We start from the raw sequence: 16,352 nt of genomic DNA, 5'->3' as shown, positions 1-16,352 counted from the left end.
ACTGCAAGGATTCATACTCTTAGGCTTTTTCGGTAAAGTCACGTAGGTGAAAAAAAAAATAGCTGTGACGTTTCCACCTGAAGACGGAGACTTGTGTTGCCTCCGAAACGTTGTGATTTAATGTAGTTGTTTTTCATTTATTATTATTATTATTTTTACCTACGTGACTTTACCGAAAAAACCTAAGAGTATAAGTGCCATTGGTGCCAGGGGGGTTTTAATTTGTTCACCACTGCCAGCATAGTCCATCGCTGTGTTGTGTTTATTGACCTTTTGCTTAGATTTATCACGAAGGGGATTGTTGTGTTTTTTTTTACCCCCCCCCCGAGAAATTCAGCAAAAGTGCGACTGAATAGTTGAATTAGCCTTAGTCTGGGTGTGCGAGTATGTCTCACAAAAAAGCCACGCCCAGGTGGAGCATTATTACTACACATTACACATGAACACTCATCCATTGGCCCGATAACATCTTAATGACTGCAGAGGAGCAGAGCTCGGGAAGGGAATTTGGCGTGGCCTCACCGCAGCTTCTGCTTTCCCGCCCGTCTGTGGTTCCTCTCTCCTGCCGCCTCCGAGTCTCGTGCGCGGCGGCGCCTTACACGCCGACATCGTCATTGCTCTATGAAGCGGACCCTCTGTGCTCGCTGCTTGCCATACCTACACGCGAGCGTCTGCTGCCACGGCGTGCGCGTGCGTGTTCACGCTCGTGCGTGCGCGTGCGTGTTCACGCTCGTGCGTGCGCGTGCCCGCCCAGGTGGAGCATGAACCCTCAGACGGCCAATGCGTACTACTCCCCGGAGGAGAACACTGTCGTCCTCCCCGCGGCGCTCTTCCAGCCGCCGCTTTTCCACGAAGACTTCCCCATGTACGCCAGCCAGACACCCCTCGGCGCACCGCATGCCCGCCCGCCCGCCTGCCTGCAGCGCGTGGCGTCTCGGGAGACGGGGACCCCGTGCTCTTTGAGTCGATCGTGATATTTAGTGTTGGCAGAACGCCGGAAACAAAAAGCTTTTGACTATAAAAACCCACAAATGGCGGTTGAAACCGATGATCACCAGCTGTGTCGGAGCACTGCGCCAACATCGCTGGGGGTTTGCGTTTTGAATTCCAGCAGCCACTCGTGATTGACGTGGCTTCCAAGGTGTAGCGAAGTTGATGGCCTCAACCCTGGTCACCAATGACCGAACCACCAAACTCGACTCGGCCTTTTCACTTTGGCGTAATCACTGCCTTGAGGAATATAAATGTCAGCTTTGAATTCCGTGAGACGAACGCTCTCTGCAAGGGAATTGGAGTCCCGTCGAGTTCTCGATGTGAGAGGCCTCTGGAGGTGACTTCTGATGCAGCGCTGTGTTATCTGCAGTGTGATGCACTGCTTACTGTGAGAGCTAATTTACTCGTGTCGTGACACAGTGCCGATAAAGCATTTGGAATAATATTGGGGGGAAAAGTCTAAAAAATAATATTAAAGATTTCTTCAATGACCGCTAAGTGATTGAGAGTGTGGATAGGCCAGTGGACTAAACATTCTTCGTGATATGTGGAGACACACAACAGAGTTTCTGATTGTAAATGCGTGTACCCTTAATGCACCACAACGCGCGATTCCACATGCACGGTTGATTATGATTTTTGGGTTAGGCCACGTCTCGATATTGACCACATCTCTGTCATTAGACACCATAATATTGGCTGAGAAAACCAGCGTGCAGCGGTCATAATTCACGTTGTTATACCATTGGTGGGAGACATCATTTGAGCTCCCATGCTTCGCTGCTGCGAACGGCATCCAGCGGGCCAAGCAGAAGGCCCAGTGCCGCCACTGTCACAAATATTCGCAGCTCGCGATGGGCACCATCACTGCCGCATCACCAGCGATGCCGACATCCCGAAGAAAATATATATTTTGAAAAAATGTATTTAATGCTGTGTGCCCACCTAAGATTACATGCCTGTATTTATGGGACAATCTTTGGTCGACGTGTTGACGTGTCGGAGGTTGATGTGTTGTGTACGCTCGTCTAGGATGATAGAATTACGTGTGATGACTGTAGGATAATGGAGGTCTGTGCGTCGTTCTGCTCGTGGGTTTCAGGGCGGTGAATTTCGGCAAAATTGGCGTCGTCATCGGCCACGAAGTGACTCACGCGTTCGACGACCAAGGTGGGGTGCAATGCCAACTTCCGCACGTGCTTTTTGATCAATGACGAATCCAACGTGATCGTTATTAATTCACGCGTGGACCGGTAAAAGCGTAAACTAGCGGAAGTCAAGAGTGTGGCAACGCGTTGAGATCCGGAGAGGCACCGAGCCTCGGCAAGAAGCTGCACGAGCCGAGCTCACGCTTCTGGACCATCGACACTCGGCGCGCACGGATCGCGTTTGGTTGCCGGTCGGAGCTTGGCGCGGTCATCGCTCGCGACGCCTTCTCCTTGCCCTTTCTTGCGTAGAACTCCAACCTTGGTTGTACTCGGGGAACGTTCACGACGAGACGGGCACAGGGTACGGTCCCCATGGCATCTGCGGATCCGTTGCTGGCATTTATCGAAAACTCAAAACACCTCTGTGTTGTAACCAGCGTATCGAACGCACGGCATTCGTAAAAAACTAGAGCACCCTGGCAGGAGACGCATTCCGAACAACGCTGCCCCTGAAACATAAAAAATGTACGGAGATCACCAACACGATCGTCGGCTTCGTGTCGCGACCGTGATTGCGCGTGCAGGCCGGAGGTTCGACGGCCAGGGTCGGATGCGTGCGTGGTGGTCGAGCGCGTCGCTCGCCGCCTTCAAGCGGCGCAGCGACTGCCTGGTGGGGCTCTACGAGCGCTGGGCGGCGGGGGGCGGAGAGGAGCGCTTCAGCGGCCGGCAGACCCTGGGGGAGAACGTCGCCGACCTGGGCGGCATCAAGACGGCATTCCGGGTCCGCAGCACCACGGCACCGCACGGCGGTGGCCTCCGCTAGGTTGACTCGGCCTCAAAATGAGTGCCCGGTGCGGTGTGTGTAAACATCGCCACTGGAGAGATAAAGGCGGACCGGGTGTGGTGCTGGCCACCCACCCCCTCGTGTGCCACAGTGCCGGCCTTCATAGGTGCACCTCGCTAACAACACTTGCCTCAACAGTCTGTTACAAGCTACACGGGGATCTTTATATTTGTAGGCCTGTGTGTGGGGAGCGGTGGTGTAGCGGTTAGCGCTACGAACCCGGCGAACCGAGTTTGATTCCCGCTCATGACCAACACCAGTGATTATTATCTGAACCGGTCCTGGGCCTCCCCTAGGTCGACAGCCTCAGAATGAGTACCTGATGCGGTGTGTAAACATCGCCACTGGGGAGACAAAGGCGATCGGGTGTGCCGTGCCGGCCTTCGTAGGTGCTCGCTAGCAGCACTTGCCCCAACATTCTGCTAAGGATACCCGGGGGATCTTTGTCTTTGTAGGCCTACGAGATGTGGACAGAGGAGAGGGGCGAGGAATGCTTCCTGCCAGTGAGGAATCTCACCGACCGGCAAATCTTCTTCACAGCCTTCTCTCAGGTAGGATGCGGTCATCACGAGCCCCCGATTCGGCGTTTCACGCAACGCCTCGTACGGCACCGTGACCACACAACTCTCGTCGCCGCCGCTCACCTCCAACCACCGTCCACCTCTCAGCATCGTAATCTTCCCTCTTATTTCCCTGCTAATGTTCAGCTTTTCATCCACGTCAGTGTTGCCAATTTCCTCTTGACGCATAATAACCTGCACCCAGAGCCACTCGGCACACGCACACAACACACGGGGGACGCCGAGGGGCTTACACAACAGGCCCAAAAACCAACGCACGATTCACCACCCTGCACATAGCCGAGGGCCGGGGGGGGGAGCCCACTTAGCGCCGACCAAAAGCAGCCTCAGCGCCGCGCGCTTCGTGCCGCAGGTGTGGTGCTCCGTGGAGACGGCGGAGGACCGCCGGCGCCAGCTCCTGCCGCGGGACACTCACAGCCCCGCGCGCGTCCGGACGCTGGCGTCTCTGTCCAACTCTGCCGAGTTCGCCGCCACCTTCAACTGCCCCGCGGCGTCGCCGATGAACCCGCGGAACAAGTGCGACGTCTGGTGACCCGGGGCGGCGCCGGGCGCCCGTTTCACCATTGGGAGGCGTGCGGGTACGGAGCTTTGAGGGCCCACTGGCAAGCCCCCAGCGTGGAGTTTGCGACTACGAGTTTTCGGGATCCCACAGTGCCCAGCCGGCGTCTTGGAGAGTGGGAACGAGCGGCTTTGTGTGTTGCGTTGTCATCGAACAGTCTGCCTTGAACGTGCGGTCAAAATGTTTACCAGTATTTACCAGTGTGTCTATACCAATGCAGCAAAAAAAGCATCAATAACACTGTGGCTTTCATCAGAAACGGTGTACAATAGGTGACGTGTCGCGAAATGGCCATTCTTCACAGCGCAAGAGAGAGGCCCCCCGCTGCACCTCTCCAGCCCCTCGACGCACTGTGAAACATCGCCCATTATCCACCGTCTCTTACTTAGAAGGTCACACGGCAATATTGAAGAACGCGTCGAGGTTTTTATGATTATTACTGTTTGAGCTTGTGCACCACTGCCAGTGCAGCGTCGCCAAAGAATTCGTTTGATACTCCCATGTGCTTAGCCGCTTGAGAATAGAGGGGGCAGACGAGCAGGGCTGTTGAGGGCTGTTGAGAGCGGGGAAGCCATCGCGTGATCAGCAGCCACGGCCGGGGGAGCTGCTGTGAGCCGGGGCGTTCACGCGCTAAACAATCGCTAAGCAATCGCTAAGCAATCGCTAAGCAATCGCTAAGCAATCGCTAAACAATCGCTAAGCAATCGCTAAGCAATCGCTAAACAATCGCTAAGCAATCGCTAAGCAATCGCTAAGCAATCGCTAAGCAATCGCTAAGCAATCGCTAAGCAATCGCTAAGCAATCGCTAAGCAATCGCTAAGCAATCGCTAAGCAATCGCTAAGCAATCGCGCGCTTTGCGTATGGCGAGCGATGCTCACGAGCCCAGCAACGGGCAGCTCAAACGCCGTGAGGTGGCACAGTGGGGAGGGGGGGGCACAGGTGGTGCATCTGCCGGTCATCTCGGTCAGGCAACCCATGGCACCCGCTGCGTCTGTCCCTGAACTCCTGCCAGCGGGCCTCCGTCACGCAATTGCCTCAAGGTGCACCTAGCCTGGCACAAGCGCCTTGGTGACGTCATCGCTACTTCGTGGCAAACAGCGGTTGTTGTACAGTATATAGTTTATATTATTTTTTTATAAAAATACGAAGTGATATTTCACTGGGAAGAAAATAGGATCCTTTGACAAACCCATGATTCACATTTTCTATGCTAATTACAGTAGTTTATCTTGCAGAAAATTTAGTTGACACGTTGTACAAATTTTTTAACATTTTGGAAAGACGCTTTTCAAAAGGTAATGACCGAATGAATGTGAAAATCAGATGTTTTTTAGAATACAAATATTGTTTTAAATGTTTGTGCTTAATAGGGGATTGTGCATGAGCTGTGTTTGGTACACAGCGGCGAGAGTCGGATGGCCGCTCGGTAATTTTATGCAACGATCAGCTTGGTGCTGCCGAGATCAGAAATCTAGATGACGGTCTCCCACCCAGCTAGAAGCCAGAGTCCTGTCGGACGTGCGTGTGGGAGCCTCCGCCTGGAATGTATTCAGTCACTTGCTCGTGCATTCGTTTTACAGGTAAAGCGCCCGGGCGAACCTCTGCACATTTATAGAGGGCCCAGTAAGTTCTGGGTAAAACAGACCCTGAAGACTATCTGGCTGGTTGTTGTAAAATAAATAAAACCTTTTATTTGCAAGTTACCATTTGTGGCAGCTCTCATAGAGGGTTCTGTAATAGAAATCAAAGTCCCGATGCCCATATAATCGCACGGATAACATGACACATGCCATGCTCTTCTGCCGTTTGTGCCGTTGAACCGTATTCGGGCGTTATGGAACCAATAAACTTGTACACAGCAAGGGTTATAGTGGGGTCAGTGGAGATGGGTGGAAACAGGTGCAGAATATTGTGCGAGGGAAGGTTCGAGAAGGGAAGTAGAAGACAGTAGAGTCTGCTGGAAGAATCTACCGGGGGAAAGTGCTGGAAGTTACCATGGCGTGGCCGAGCGGCTGTATAATGGGGAGCAAGGCCCACGATCGGGGCGCAAGGCCCACGATCGGGGCGCTGGCTTGGGGACTGAAGGACGACTGCAGGTGAACGACTTTGGGGCCGACTGTTGGAGATCGACGTGGTGGAAACCATCAAGAAGGACTGTTAGAGACGAATCTCGTGGAAACCACCAGAGCTGAAGATAGTCGTACTCTCGCCTTGTAAATACGTCATCGGGAAATAAATCGTCTGGAAAATGGAACCTGCGAAGGAGCTTCTTTACAAACTTACTGCCGTCAACACGGTAATGATGTCTTGATCCTGGGACTAGGGTCGTCCTGAGCCCTACGTTAAAGTCAACAAACCATATATTTATGCATTGTTGGCAAATGTCCCTTTTTGTCCAATCTTTGGCAAAAATGCATTGACGTTTCCATTACTTAACGAGGCAAATCGCTAACGTTTCCGGCGTCAATCCGTCTTCCTGCTTACACAGGCACTTGTGGTATTTACATCTACCATGGCAGCCCCAAGCAACAGTAGATGTATAAGAATGTGTAATTGCTTGAAATTCCACATTCCTATGGCAAGCATCAGTATCTGCAAAGGACAACTTCTGTTGACTCCTCAAACAGCGGTACGCCCATCAACCCTGCAGGGAGGATGGGCCTAGCCGACCCGACTGGGGTTTGACCGCGTGCTCTTCAACTGGATCAAGCGCCCTCCAACTGCAGCACGCCTCTGTTATTGTCTGCCCACCCCGTGGACCCATCGGCACTATCGAACTCCAGTCCCACGTTTTTCACGCACAGTTGCCTGTGTTTACAATGAACAAATCGAAATCATTTTTGTTTTTCTTTAATAATTGTAGAGCCCTTTTAACAATCCGCTCGTGGATGAAGGTGCCCCTCCACTGTGTAGAGGGGTTGGTTGCAGGACCGGTTCAACCGTCACTCGCCACTCATGTCCAGTGTCTGGGAATCACTCGGAATTTCGGGGTTCACAGAACAGAAACTCCCCCTCCCCACCTTCCCAATACAATTAAATGAATAATGGTCTTCACGAAGAAAAGCCTCAATGGGTCTCAAGACTCTTTTCAGACAGTATTTTCCATTGAGGATATTTGTCCAATCCTAGTCAAGTTTGGCATGTGGGGGTTGAAAATGGAGAATCCGTGAAAAAAATCTGCCCACAGGAGTGGGACAGCACTCAAAGCAGGCGGCACAAATATCACGCGGAGCCATCGTGGTACCGCCACCTCCTGGCCACGTCAACTCACGCCACTTGGCATCGCAGGAGGCAGTTTCCTATCCAAGCAATAAGCCAGGTCCCGCTAGGCTCCCGAGACCTAACACGAGAAGGCACCGTGAGGATGATTTCATCATAAGTTGTGTTAGGTAGGAGCCATATCTGCTCGCCGATTCAAAGTTCTATATTTTAGTTCTACGACTGATGCTTGCAAATCCCAGCAACATGATGAAGCCTCGTCCTAGGCATTCTTACCAAGAGTTACTCTTTCACTGGGGCACAAACACGAGAGTGTGGGTCCTTTCACTTTGTAAATCAATCCGTGTGTAGCATTCACAGTCCAAAGTGCTCGCACCACACCTAGCTTGACAGCATGTCTTTGTCCAAATGTATTTTCTATTAACGCTTTGTGCATTTGTTGGATTTTCACAGCCTCAAATGACCAAAAAAGTGAAAACTTCAGCGTCAGGTCTGTTAGGCCACGGTCTATGTAACATCTCCACGGCAAATTTAGGAAACGCGGAGGTGATTAACAGAAGGCACAGTGCCACAATCCTCTGCCCATTAAATTCCACGTCATACATTCACTTTAAAAGGTCGGGTCACAGAAATTATGCCGACATGCACGCAGGAGGCGACCGGGCCAGAGGGTTAGAGGGTCGTGCACAGGGTGTCGTCTGTAGGAGGATTCCACTTGGACTCGTTACGACGATTTTATTTTGTTACGATCGTGTTGCCAGGATTTCCAATCTCACAGATGCGCTGAGCGCACGTTTTGTTTGAATCGCGTAGCAGAGTCCACGCTCGCGTTGTTCCGCTTCAATGTTTATTTTCGTGATTGCACTTCGGAGAAACCACTTGACGGGTATAGGAACGTTATACTTAAACAATCCGTAATAACACCACACAGACTTTTACATTTTAACTCCCAAGGTACAATAACAATTAGTAAGTATTTCAATTTGTACTTCCAAAAGTTACACGTAGTGTTGTGAAATCTGCAAGCATTAGGACTTACGGCATTGTGATGAGGGCGAGTGGAAGTTGCATTGCGACGTTCTAATAAAGAAACCAATCGTCGTAGCCACCGCAGCCGTGAGCAGCCTTCCGGCTGCGTCACAGGGCCAGTCCCTGTGAAAACCACCAGCGATTGAGGGCTGCGAGCTGCAGGGATTCTACCCCCCCCATTGCCCCAGGTGAATTGTGTGCAGAGCGATGTTGGTCAATGAAGCGCACGGCTCGTCCGGGATAGAATCGTCCGGGGCCACGAGCGGGGTAGGGAGGTGCCGTAGCGCCATCACGCGATGCCACCCATAGGTGACGAGCGATTGCCGTGCGACGGTAAGCAGCGTGCGCCGGGCACAGCAGCTCGGGAAGTGCAACACGTTGGATGGCTGCCGCTCGAGGTGCGAGCCGGTTCCAGGGGGACGACGGGCGCTGGTCACGAGCGCTCGCGTCGGCCCGTGCGGTCGCGCCAGCTTCACTCGCGCTCACGTTCCGCTCGTCAGCGACACGGGACGGGACCGAGGGCATCTCGACAATTGCAATTAAGTGGCCGCTACCGCACAGGTGGAAGTATTTGTTTCTAAGGAAGCTAAGCGACGTCGGTCCGGCTCTTGGTCACACCCGCGGGTGGCTACTGTCTGACTCAAAGGCCCCATTGTCCACTCCCGTGGGTAGCGTCGCGCCGCTCGCGACAGCGCCCGGGCTCCAGCCCCCCTCCAGGGAGCGGCCCGCGGCACCGCCGCCGCCGCCCTCCCGCTCGACCCCCACGTGCACCTGCACGTCCTCGGCCGCCAACGCCTTCCAGCCCGACGAGGCGGCCTCCAGCTGCTCCCGGCTCCGCTTGCGGTACCTGCGCAGGTGACGGCAGGCGACAGCGTTGATCGGCAGCGGTGCCGTCGTCATCGTCGTCATTCGCGCACCGAGCAACGCCGAGGAGACGCGGGGAACGCATGTGGATTTGCGTGTGTTCAACTTCTTTCGCACCCTACGTAGGTGACTGTGCTAATCCTTCCTAGGTAGTGAACGCCGAGCCATGAAAAACATTGTCGGGGGAACAATTGCACAAGTGTAGGTAGCTGTGTGCGCTCGATAAACAATGCACAGTGGACTGCTTCTCCTGAGTGTCGTGGCATCGTTGAGGCTCACACAGCATCTGTACGACCTCCACACCGGCATCGCGGCCGCGTACGGAGAACAAGCGAGGAGGAGACCGCTGTTGTGCCCTAAGTCGTCTTTAAGCAGTGGCTCTTAACCTGGGGTGCAGGCACCCCCTGGGGATGCGAGATGCCCTTTCTGGGGGTGCGGGACATGCCAGATTTTTTTAGAAGGTAAATTCATTCCATAGTTATGATATATCTTTGCTTTAAAGAAGTGAGCTACTTCAACGATGTTTGATAAGGGGTGCGAGAACATATTTTGAGAACCAAGGCTGCAGTAAAGGCTAAGAACCACTGTGTTGCAGAGAAAATACACAAACAGAAAAATACAATCGCCGATGCTCGACACCGATAGCCTCCGCATATTCAAGCAGGCCGGGGGCAGTAGACCGAGCCCGCCTTGATAATGGCAGGCCTAGCGCCTCTTAGTAACTGCCGTGCTCAATCCTCCACTTGACTTGGAGTAGAGGCAGTCCCCCCCCCCTCCATGATTTGAAACTCTTTAAATGCTGCTCTTTGACAAAAATAAAATCGTAAAGCGTGTCTGTGTGTGTAGAGCCACTCAGCTAATCGGCATTTATAACATTGATGATCCAAACCAAACCACCACAAATTCTTGACTGGGCACACAAAAATTTTTGGCCAGGATGGTCAGTCACCCTCACCCATTGGACAGGCTCAAACTAGAGTTGTCCATCGCCCTCGGTCTCTCGTGCTGAATGCCCACAAACGCACGACGCCCATCACTCGTGAGCGAAGCAATCCAAATCCCGTCGGAGCTTGACGCGAAACGTCGTGCGGAATATCTAACGTGCCCCAGTGTGGCACGGAGCGCGACGGGTGACGGAGCCCCGATCCCAGCTTTGAGTTTTGGTCTCAATCCCAGTGCGACGGCGACAAACGCGCGCGCGCCCGTGAGCGCGTTCTGCCGCTTCGTCTGGGCGGGGTGAGCGGTGGGGGGAGACAAACTCACAGGCGCAGGAGGAGCGAAGAGAGCAGCACGGAGACGGAGGAGGCCGCCATGGCGGCCGAGGCCATCCACGGCTGCAGCACGAGGCCCACGGGCAGGAAGACCCCTGGGGGCACGGGGGGGCGTGGGAGAGAGGCAGGGCCCGCAGTGAACGCTCGCGCCACGCAGCAGGAAGGGCCTGCGTTTGATTGCTGATTGAAGAAGCTTTCTGCGTGGCGCTTGAATGTTCGCCCCCTGGTTCTTCATGGACTTGCTCCGGGTTCTCAGAATTTCTCCCAGAGATAAGTTTGTATCCCGTACAGAACCATACTTCCCCGTATCCCATACAGAATCACACTCCCCCGTATCCCGTGTAGAACCATACTCCCCCGTATCCCGTACAGAGCCACACTCCCCCATATCCCGTACAGAACCACACTCCCCCGTACAGAACCACACTCCCCCGTACAGAACCACACTCCCCCATATCCCGTACAGAACAACACTCCCCCGTACAGAACCACACTCCCCCGTACAGAACCACACTCCCCCGTATCCCGTACAGAACCACACTCCCCCGTACAGAACCACACTCCCCCATATCCCGTACAGAACCACACTCCCCCGTACAGAACCACACTCCCCCATATCCCGTACAGAACAACACTCCCCCGTACAGAACCACACTCCCCCATATCCCGTACAGAACCACACTCCCCCGTACAGAACCACACTCCCCCGTATCCCGTACAGAACCACACTCCCCCGTACAGAACCACACTCCCCCATATCCCGTACAGAACCACACTCCCCCGTACAGAACCACACTCCCCCATATCCCGTACAGAACAACACTCCCCCGTACAGAACCACACTCCCCCATATCCCGTACAGAACAACACTCCCCCGTACAGAACCACACTTCCCCGTATCCCATACAGAACCATACTTCCCCGTATCCCGTACAGAACAACACTCCCCCGTACAGAACCATACTTCCCCGTATCCCATACAGAACCATACTTCCCCGTATCCCGTACAGAACCACACTCCCCCGTATCCCATACAGAACCACACTCCCGGTATCCCATACAGAACCACACTCCCCCGTATCCCGTACAGAACCACACTCCCCCGTATCCCATACAGAACCACACTTCCCCGTATCCCATACAGAACCACACTCCCGGTATCCCATACAGAACCACACTCCCGGTATCCCGTACAGAACCACACTCCCCCGTATCCCGTACAGAACCACACTCCCCCGTATCCCGTACAGAACCACACTCCCCCGTATCCCATACAGAACCACACTTCCCCGTATCCCGTACAGAACCACACTCCCCCGTATCCCGTACAGAACCACACTCCCGGTATCCCGTACAGAACCACACTCCCCCGTATCCCGTACAGAACCACACTCCCCCGTATCCCGTACAGAACCACACTCCCGGTATCCCATACAGAACCACACTCCCCCGTATCCCGTACAGAACCACACTCCCGGTATCCCATACAGAACCACACTCCCCCGTATCCCATACAGAACCACACTCCCCCGTATCCCATACAGAACCACACTCCCCCTATCCCATACAGAACCACACTCCCCCGTATCCCGTACAGAACCACACTCCCCCTATCCCATACAGAACCACACTCCCCCGTATCCCATACAGAACCACACTCCCCCGTATCCCGTACAGAACCACACTCCCCCGTATCCCGTACAGAACCACACTCCCCCTATCCCATACAGAACCACACTCCCCCGTATCCCGAACAGAACCACACTCCCCCTATCCCATACAGAACCACACTCCCCCTATCCCATACAGAACCACACTCCCCCGTATCCCGAACAGAACCACACTCCCCCGTATCCCATACAGAACCACACTCCCCCGTATCCCGTACAGAACCACACTCCCCCGTATCCCGTACAGAACCACACTCCCCCATATCCCGTACAGAACCACACTCCCCCGTATCCCATACAGAGCCACACTCCCCCGTATCCCGTACAGAACCACACTCCCCCGTATCCCATACAGAGCCACACTCCCCCGTATCCCATACAGTCCAACACTCCCCCGTATCCCATACAGTCCAACACTCCCCCGTACAGAGCCACACTCCCCCATATCCCATACAGAACCACACTCCCCCTATCCCATACAGAACCACACTCCCCCTATCCCATACAGAACCACACTCCCCCTATCCCGTACAGAACCACACTCCCCCTATCCCATACAGAACCACACTCCCCCGTATCCCGAACAGAACCACACTCCCCCGTATCCCATACAGAACCACACTTCCCCGTATCCCATACAGAACCACACTCCCGGTATCCCATACAGAACCACACTCCCGGTATCCCGTACAGAACCACACTCCCCCGTATCCCGTACAGAACCACACTCCCCCGTATCCCGTACAGAACCACACTCCCCCGTATCCCATACAGAACCACACTTCCCCGTATCCCGTACAGAACCACACTCCCCCGTATCCCGTACAGAACCACACTCCCGGTATCCCGTACAGAACCACACTCCCCCGTATCCCGTACAGAACCACACTCCCCCGTATCCCGTACAGAACCACACTCCCGGTATCCCATACAGAACCACACTCCCCCGTATCCCGTACAGAACCACACTCCCGGTATCCCATACAGAACCACACTCCCCCGTATCCCATACAGAACCACACTCCCCCGTATCCCATACAGAACCACACTCCCCCTATCCCATACAGAACCACACTCCCCCGTATCCCGTACAGAACCACACTCCCCCTATCCCATACAGAACCACACTCCCCCGTATCCCATACAGAACCACACTCCCCCGTATCCCGTACAGAACCACACTCCCCCGTATCCCGTACAGAACCACACTCCCCCTATCCCATACAGAACCACACTCCCCCGTATCCCGAACAGAACCACACTCCCCCTATCCCATACAGAACCACACTCCCCCTATCCCATACAGAACCACACTCCCCCGTATCCCGAACAGAACCACACTCCCCCGTATCCCATACAGAACCACACTCCCCCGTATCCCGTACAGAACCACACTCCCCCGTATCCCGTACAGAACCACACTCCCCCATATCCCGTACAGAACCACACTCCCCCGTATCCCATACAGAGCCACACTCCCCCGTATCCCGTACAGAACCACACTCCCCCGTATCCCATACAGAGCCACACTCCCCCGTATCCCATACAGTCCAACACTCCCCCGTATCCCATACAGTCCAACACTCCCCCGTACAGAGCCACACTCCCCCATATCCCATACAGAACCACACTCCCCCTATCCCATACAGAACCACACTCCCCCTATCCCATACAGAACCACACTCCCCCTATCCCGTACAGAACCACACTCCCCCTATCCCATACAGAACCACACTCCCCCGTATCCCGAACAGAACCACACTCCCCCGTATCCCGTACAGAACCACACTCCCCTGTATCCCGTACAGAACAACACTCCCCCGTATTCCATACAGTACAACACTCCCCCGTACAGAGCCACACTCCCCCATATCCCATACAGAACCACACTCCCCCTATCCCGTACAGAACCACACTCCCCCGTATCCCATACAGAACCACACTCCCCCGTATCCCGTACAGAACCACACTCCCCCGTATCCCGGGCAGAGGCACACTGCCCCCTCCTGCACCCAGCCCTGCACCTGCAGCGATGGGAAGGCCCAGCAGGTTGTAGACGAGGGCGAAGACAAAGTTGATGCGGATGCGAAGCACGGTTTTCTTCGAGAGCTCGATGCTCGACACGACATCCAGGAGGTTGCTCTGTGGAGACGCACGGTGCAGACGGGAGCACGAGCAGAGGCGACGGGACGGCACGGAACGAGAGAGCGCAGCAATGAACTTCAACGCTTCGTGCTCAAGTGCAGTACTGATTGGTTTAAATAATAATACAGTATCGCAATAACCTACAGCCATTACAGCTATGAATACAAAATAGAGTCACGTGCTTTGTCTATGAAAGCCTCGAGACATGAATTATTCAGGAGGGTTGTGCATTAGGATGTTGGACAGTTTATTTTTACGATCGAGCGTTTTGCATGTGGCAGGAAACTGGAGTACTCGGAGAAGACCCACGAGTACAAGGAGCTGACACGCAAAGCTCCGCACAAATAGAGTCAAGCTTTCATTGCCGTACTGCCCGGACACATTACAGCCCAGCGGTTTTTAGGAGATGCACAGCACACACAATGCTCCCTAGGTGACCCACAAACCCTGCCTCCAAAGGTTTGCAGAGGTGTGCGCCACCACCGCACCACAGGAGGTGAATGTCCCACCTTAGTGGCAGCTGTTAATTTAGCGGCCATATAAACGACAGCAGCAATGGCTGACGCCCGGGGGACGGCACACCGCGTCGTCGTACGGAGGAAGCTCCCCAAGCCAAGTAACGTCTCGCTAAAGCAGCGGAGCTGCGGGCATGCGGCCGGTGCAATTGCACCGGGGCCCACGGGGAACGGAGCGTCCGAGGCCCTGGGGGAAGGCGGAGAGCGGAAGGCGATGGCCTCATCTAGGTCCTCGCGCCGCACGCTGCACCCACGCGGATGAGGACGATGTCGGCGGCGGCGATGGCCACGTCGGTGCCGGAGCCGATGGCGATGCCGACGTCGGCCTGGGCGAGCGCCGGCGAGTCGTTGACGCCGTCGCCGACCATGGCGACGCGCAGGCCGCGCCGCTGCAGGCGCTGCACCTCGCGCACCTTGTCCGCCGGGAGCACCTCGGCGTAGGCGGTGCGCACGCCCACCTGCACGCGGCCGACGCAGCGAGCAGCAGCAGCAGCGCTTCGCGTCATACGATGGGCTGTAAATGGGGAAGGAATCACTGGGGGAGCTCACGAATACGTCACTCCTGCCCCAGATCTGCAGCATACCAACTGAGCAAGGGGGGTGGATGACATGAGCATCGATGCATACATTGTTTTCCTGCTTCAGCAACACACTCAATAAAGCAATGTTATATTTTTTTGAATATATTCTTTATGTTTATTCGCAGATCTTTTACAGAACTGTACACGTGTTTTCCCCCCACATAATGTTTGGGAGATCCAGAGCATGATGGACAGACACTTGTGTATTATAATATAGATAGATATAGACACCCGTGAACCTGCTGTAACCACGGGTGCCCCTTGGCACCAAGCTCGGCACTGCGAGGAACGCAGCTGCTCCACCAGCCACACAGGAACGCCACCACCCATTACAAACGGAGCGTTGCGCTCTCCCCCTCGTCGGCTGGCAGCATCTGGTGTCGCCGCGACTGCAACGGCGAGGTCGGCGAGGTCGGCGAGGGTGGAGGGTTTGGGGGCGGCCGTGCCGGTCTGGCTCACCTGCGCAGCGATGGCGCGCGCCGTCCGGCGGTTGTCGCCCGTGAGCAGGATCACGTGGAGCCCCATGGCGGTGAGCGTGCGCACGACCAGCGCGGCCTCCTCCTTCACGGCGTCGGCGATCGCCAACATGCCGCACAGCTGGCCTGGCACACGCAACGGCAAGGCCATCACGCAGCACGCCGTGCCGGCAAGCCCTTTCAGGCAGTGGTATTGATGCACGCATATTTTCTTTTTGCTTTAGTTATTTATGCTCAAGCAGCACTGCTAATGCAAGCAGCAGATGCAGCATCACCATGTAACCGGTGTAAATTGGTTGTGACTAAAGTTTTTGCCAGGCACGGCTTCAGCCCTTCTCTGATGGGAGGTGGGGGTACAGCTGTTGCCTGGGGGGCCATCATAACAGTGATGGAGAGTGACCTTGGGTGAGACGAACGGACACTCGGTGGTGCGGGGCCCGGCCCGTCGCCCCCCA

The 16,352-nt window shown here is 54.9% G+C and overlaps 2 protein-coding genes across 5 annotated transcripts in view; one reads left to right on the top strand and one right to left on the bottom strand.

The window, feature by feature from the left end:
- Positions 1 to 6,343, top strand: part of LOC144936091 (endothelin-converting enzyme 1-like) — a 31,250-nt gene extending 24,907 nt beyond the window's left edge. Inside the window, exons 16-20 of one of the 3 annotated variants that reach the window (XM_078862934.1) lie at positions 755 to 865; positions 2,096 to 2,163; positions 2,726 to 2,922; positions 3,441 to 3,536; positions 3,919 to 4,233. In XM_078862934.1, coding sequence (XP_078719060.1) covers positions 755 to 865; positions 2,096 to 2,163; positions 2,726 to 2,922; positions 3,441 to 3,536; positions 3,919 to 4,098 — 652 coding nt within the window. In that variant the 3' untranslated portion in view covers positions 4,099 to 4,233. Of the gene's footprint in view, positions 1 to 754; positions 866 to 2,095; positions 2,164 to 2,725; positions 2,923 to 3,440; positions 3,885 to 3,918 lie in introns of those variants that run through there. The other 2 variants (XM_078862935.1, XM_078862933.1) reach the window with 2 other exon arrangements.
- A 1,833-nt stretch (positions 6,344 to 8,176) lies between these two features.
- The window catches only part of LOC144936090 (copper-transporting ATPase 1-like), a 43,731-nt gene continuing 35,555 nt past the window's right edge, over positions 8,177 to 16,352 (bottom strand). For both annotated transcript variants that reach the window (XM_078862930.1, XM_078862932.1), the window contains 5 exons: positions 15,881 to 16,023; positions 15,095 to 15,298; positions 14,205 to 14,322; positions 10,503 to 10,605; positions 8,177 to 9,222 (listed from right to left, as the gene is read on the bottom strand). In XM_078862930.1, coding sequence (XP_078719056.1) covers positions 8,988 to 9,222; positions 10,503 to 10,605; positions 14,205 to 14,322; positions 15,095 to 15,298; positions 15,881 to 16,023 — 803 coding nt within the window. In that variant the 3' untranslated portion in view covers positions 8,177 to 8,987. The remainder of the gene's footprint in view (positions 9,223 to 10,502; positions 10,606 to 14,204; positions 14,323 to 15,094; positions 15,299 to 15,880; positions 16,024 to 16,352) is intronic.

The sequence above is a fragment of the Lampetra fluviatilis genome, chromosome 15 (genome assembly GCF_964198595.1).
Source record: "Lampetra fluviatilis chromosome 15, kcLamFluv1.1, whole genome shotgun sequence".
Lineage (NCBI taxonomy): Eukaryota > Metazoa > Chordata > Hyperoartia > Petromyzontiformes > Petromyzontidae > Lampetra > Lampetra fluviatilis.
Note: the sequence above shows the minus strand (reverse complement) of the source record. Positions and strands in the feature narration are given on the sequence as shown.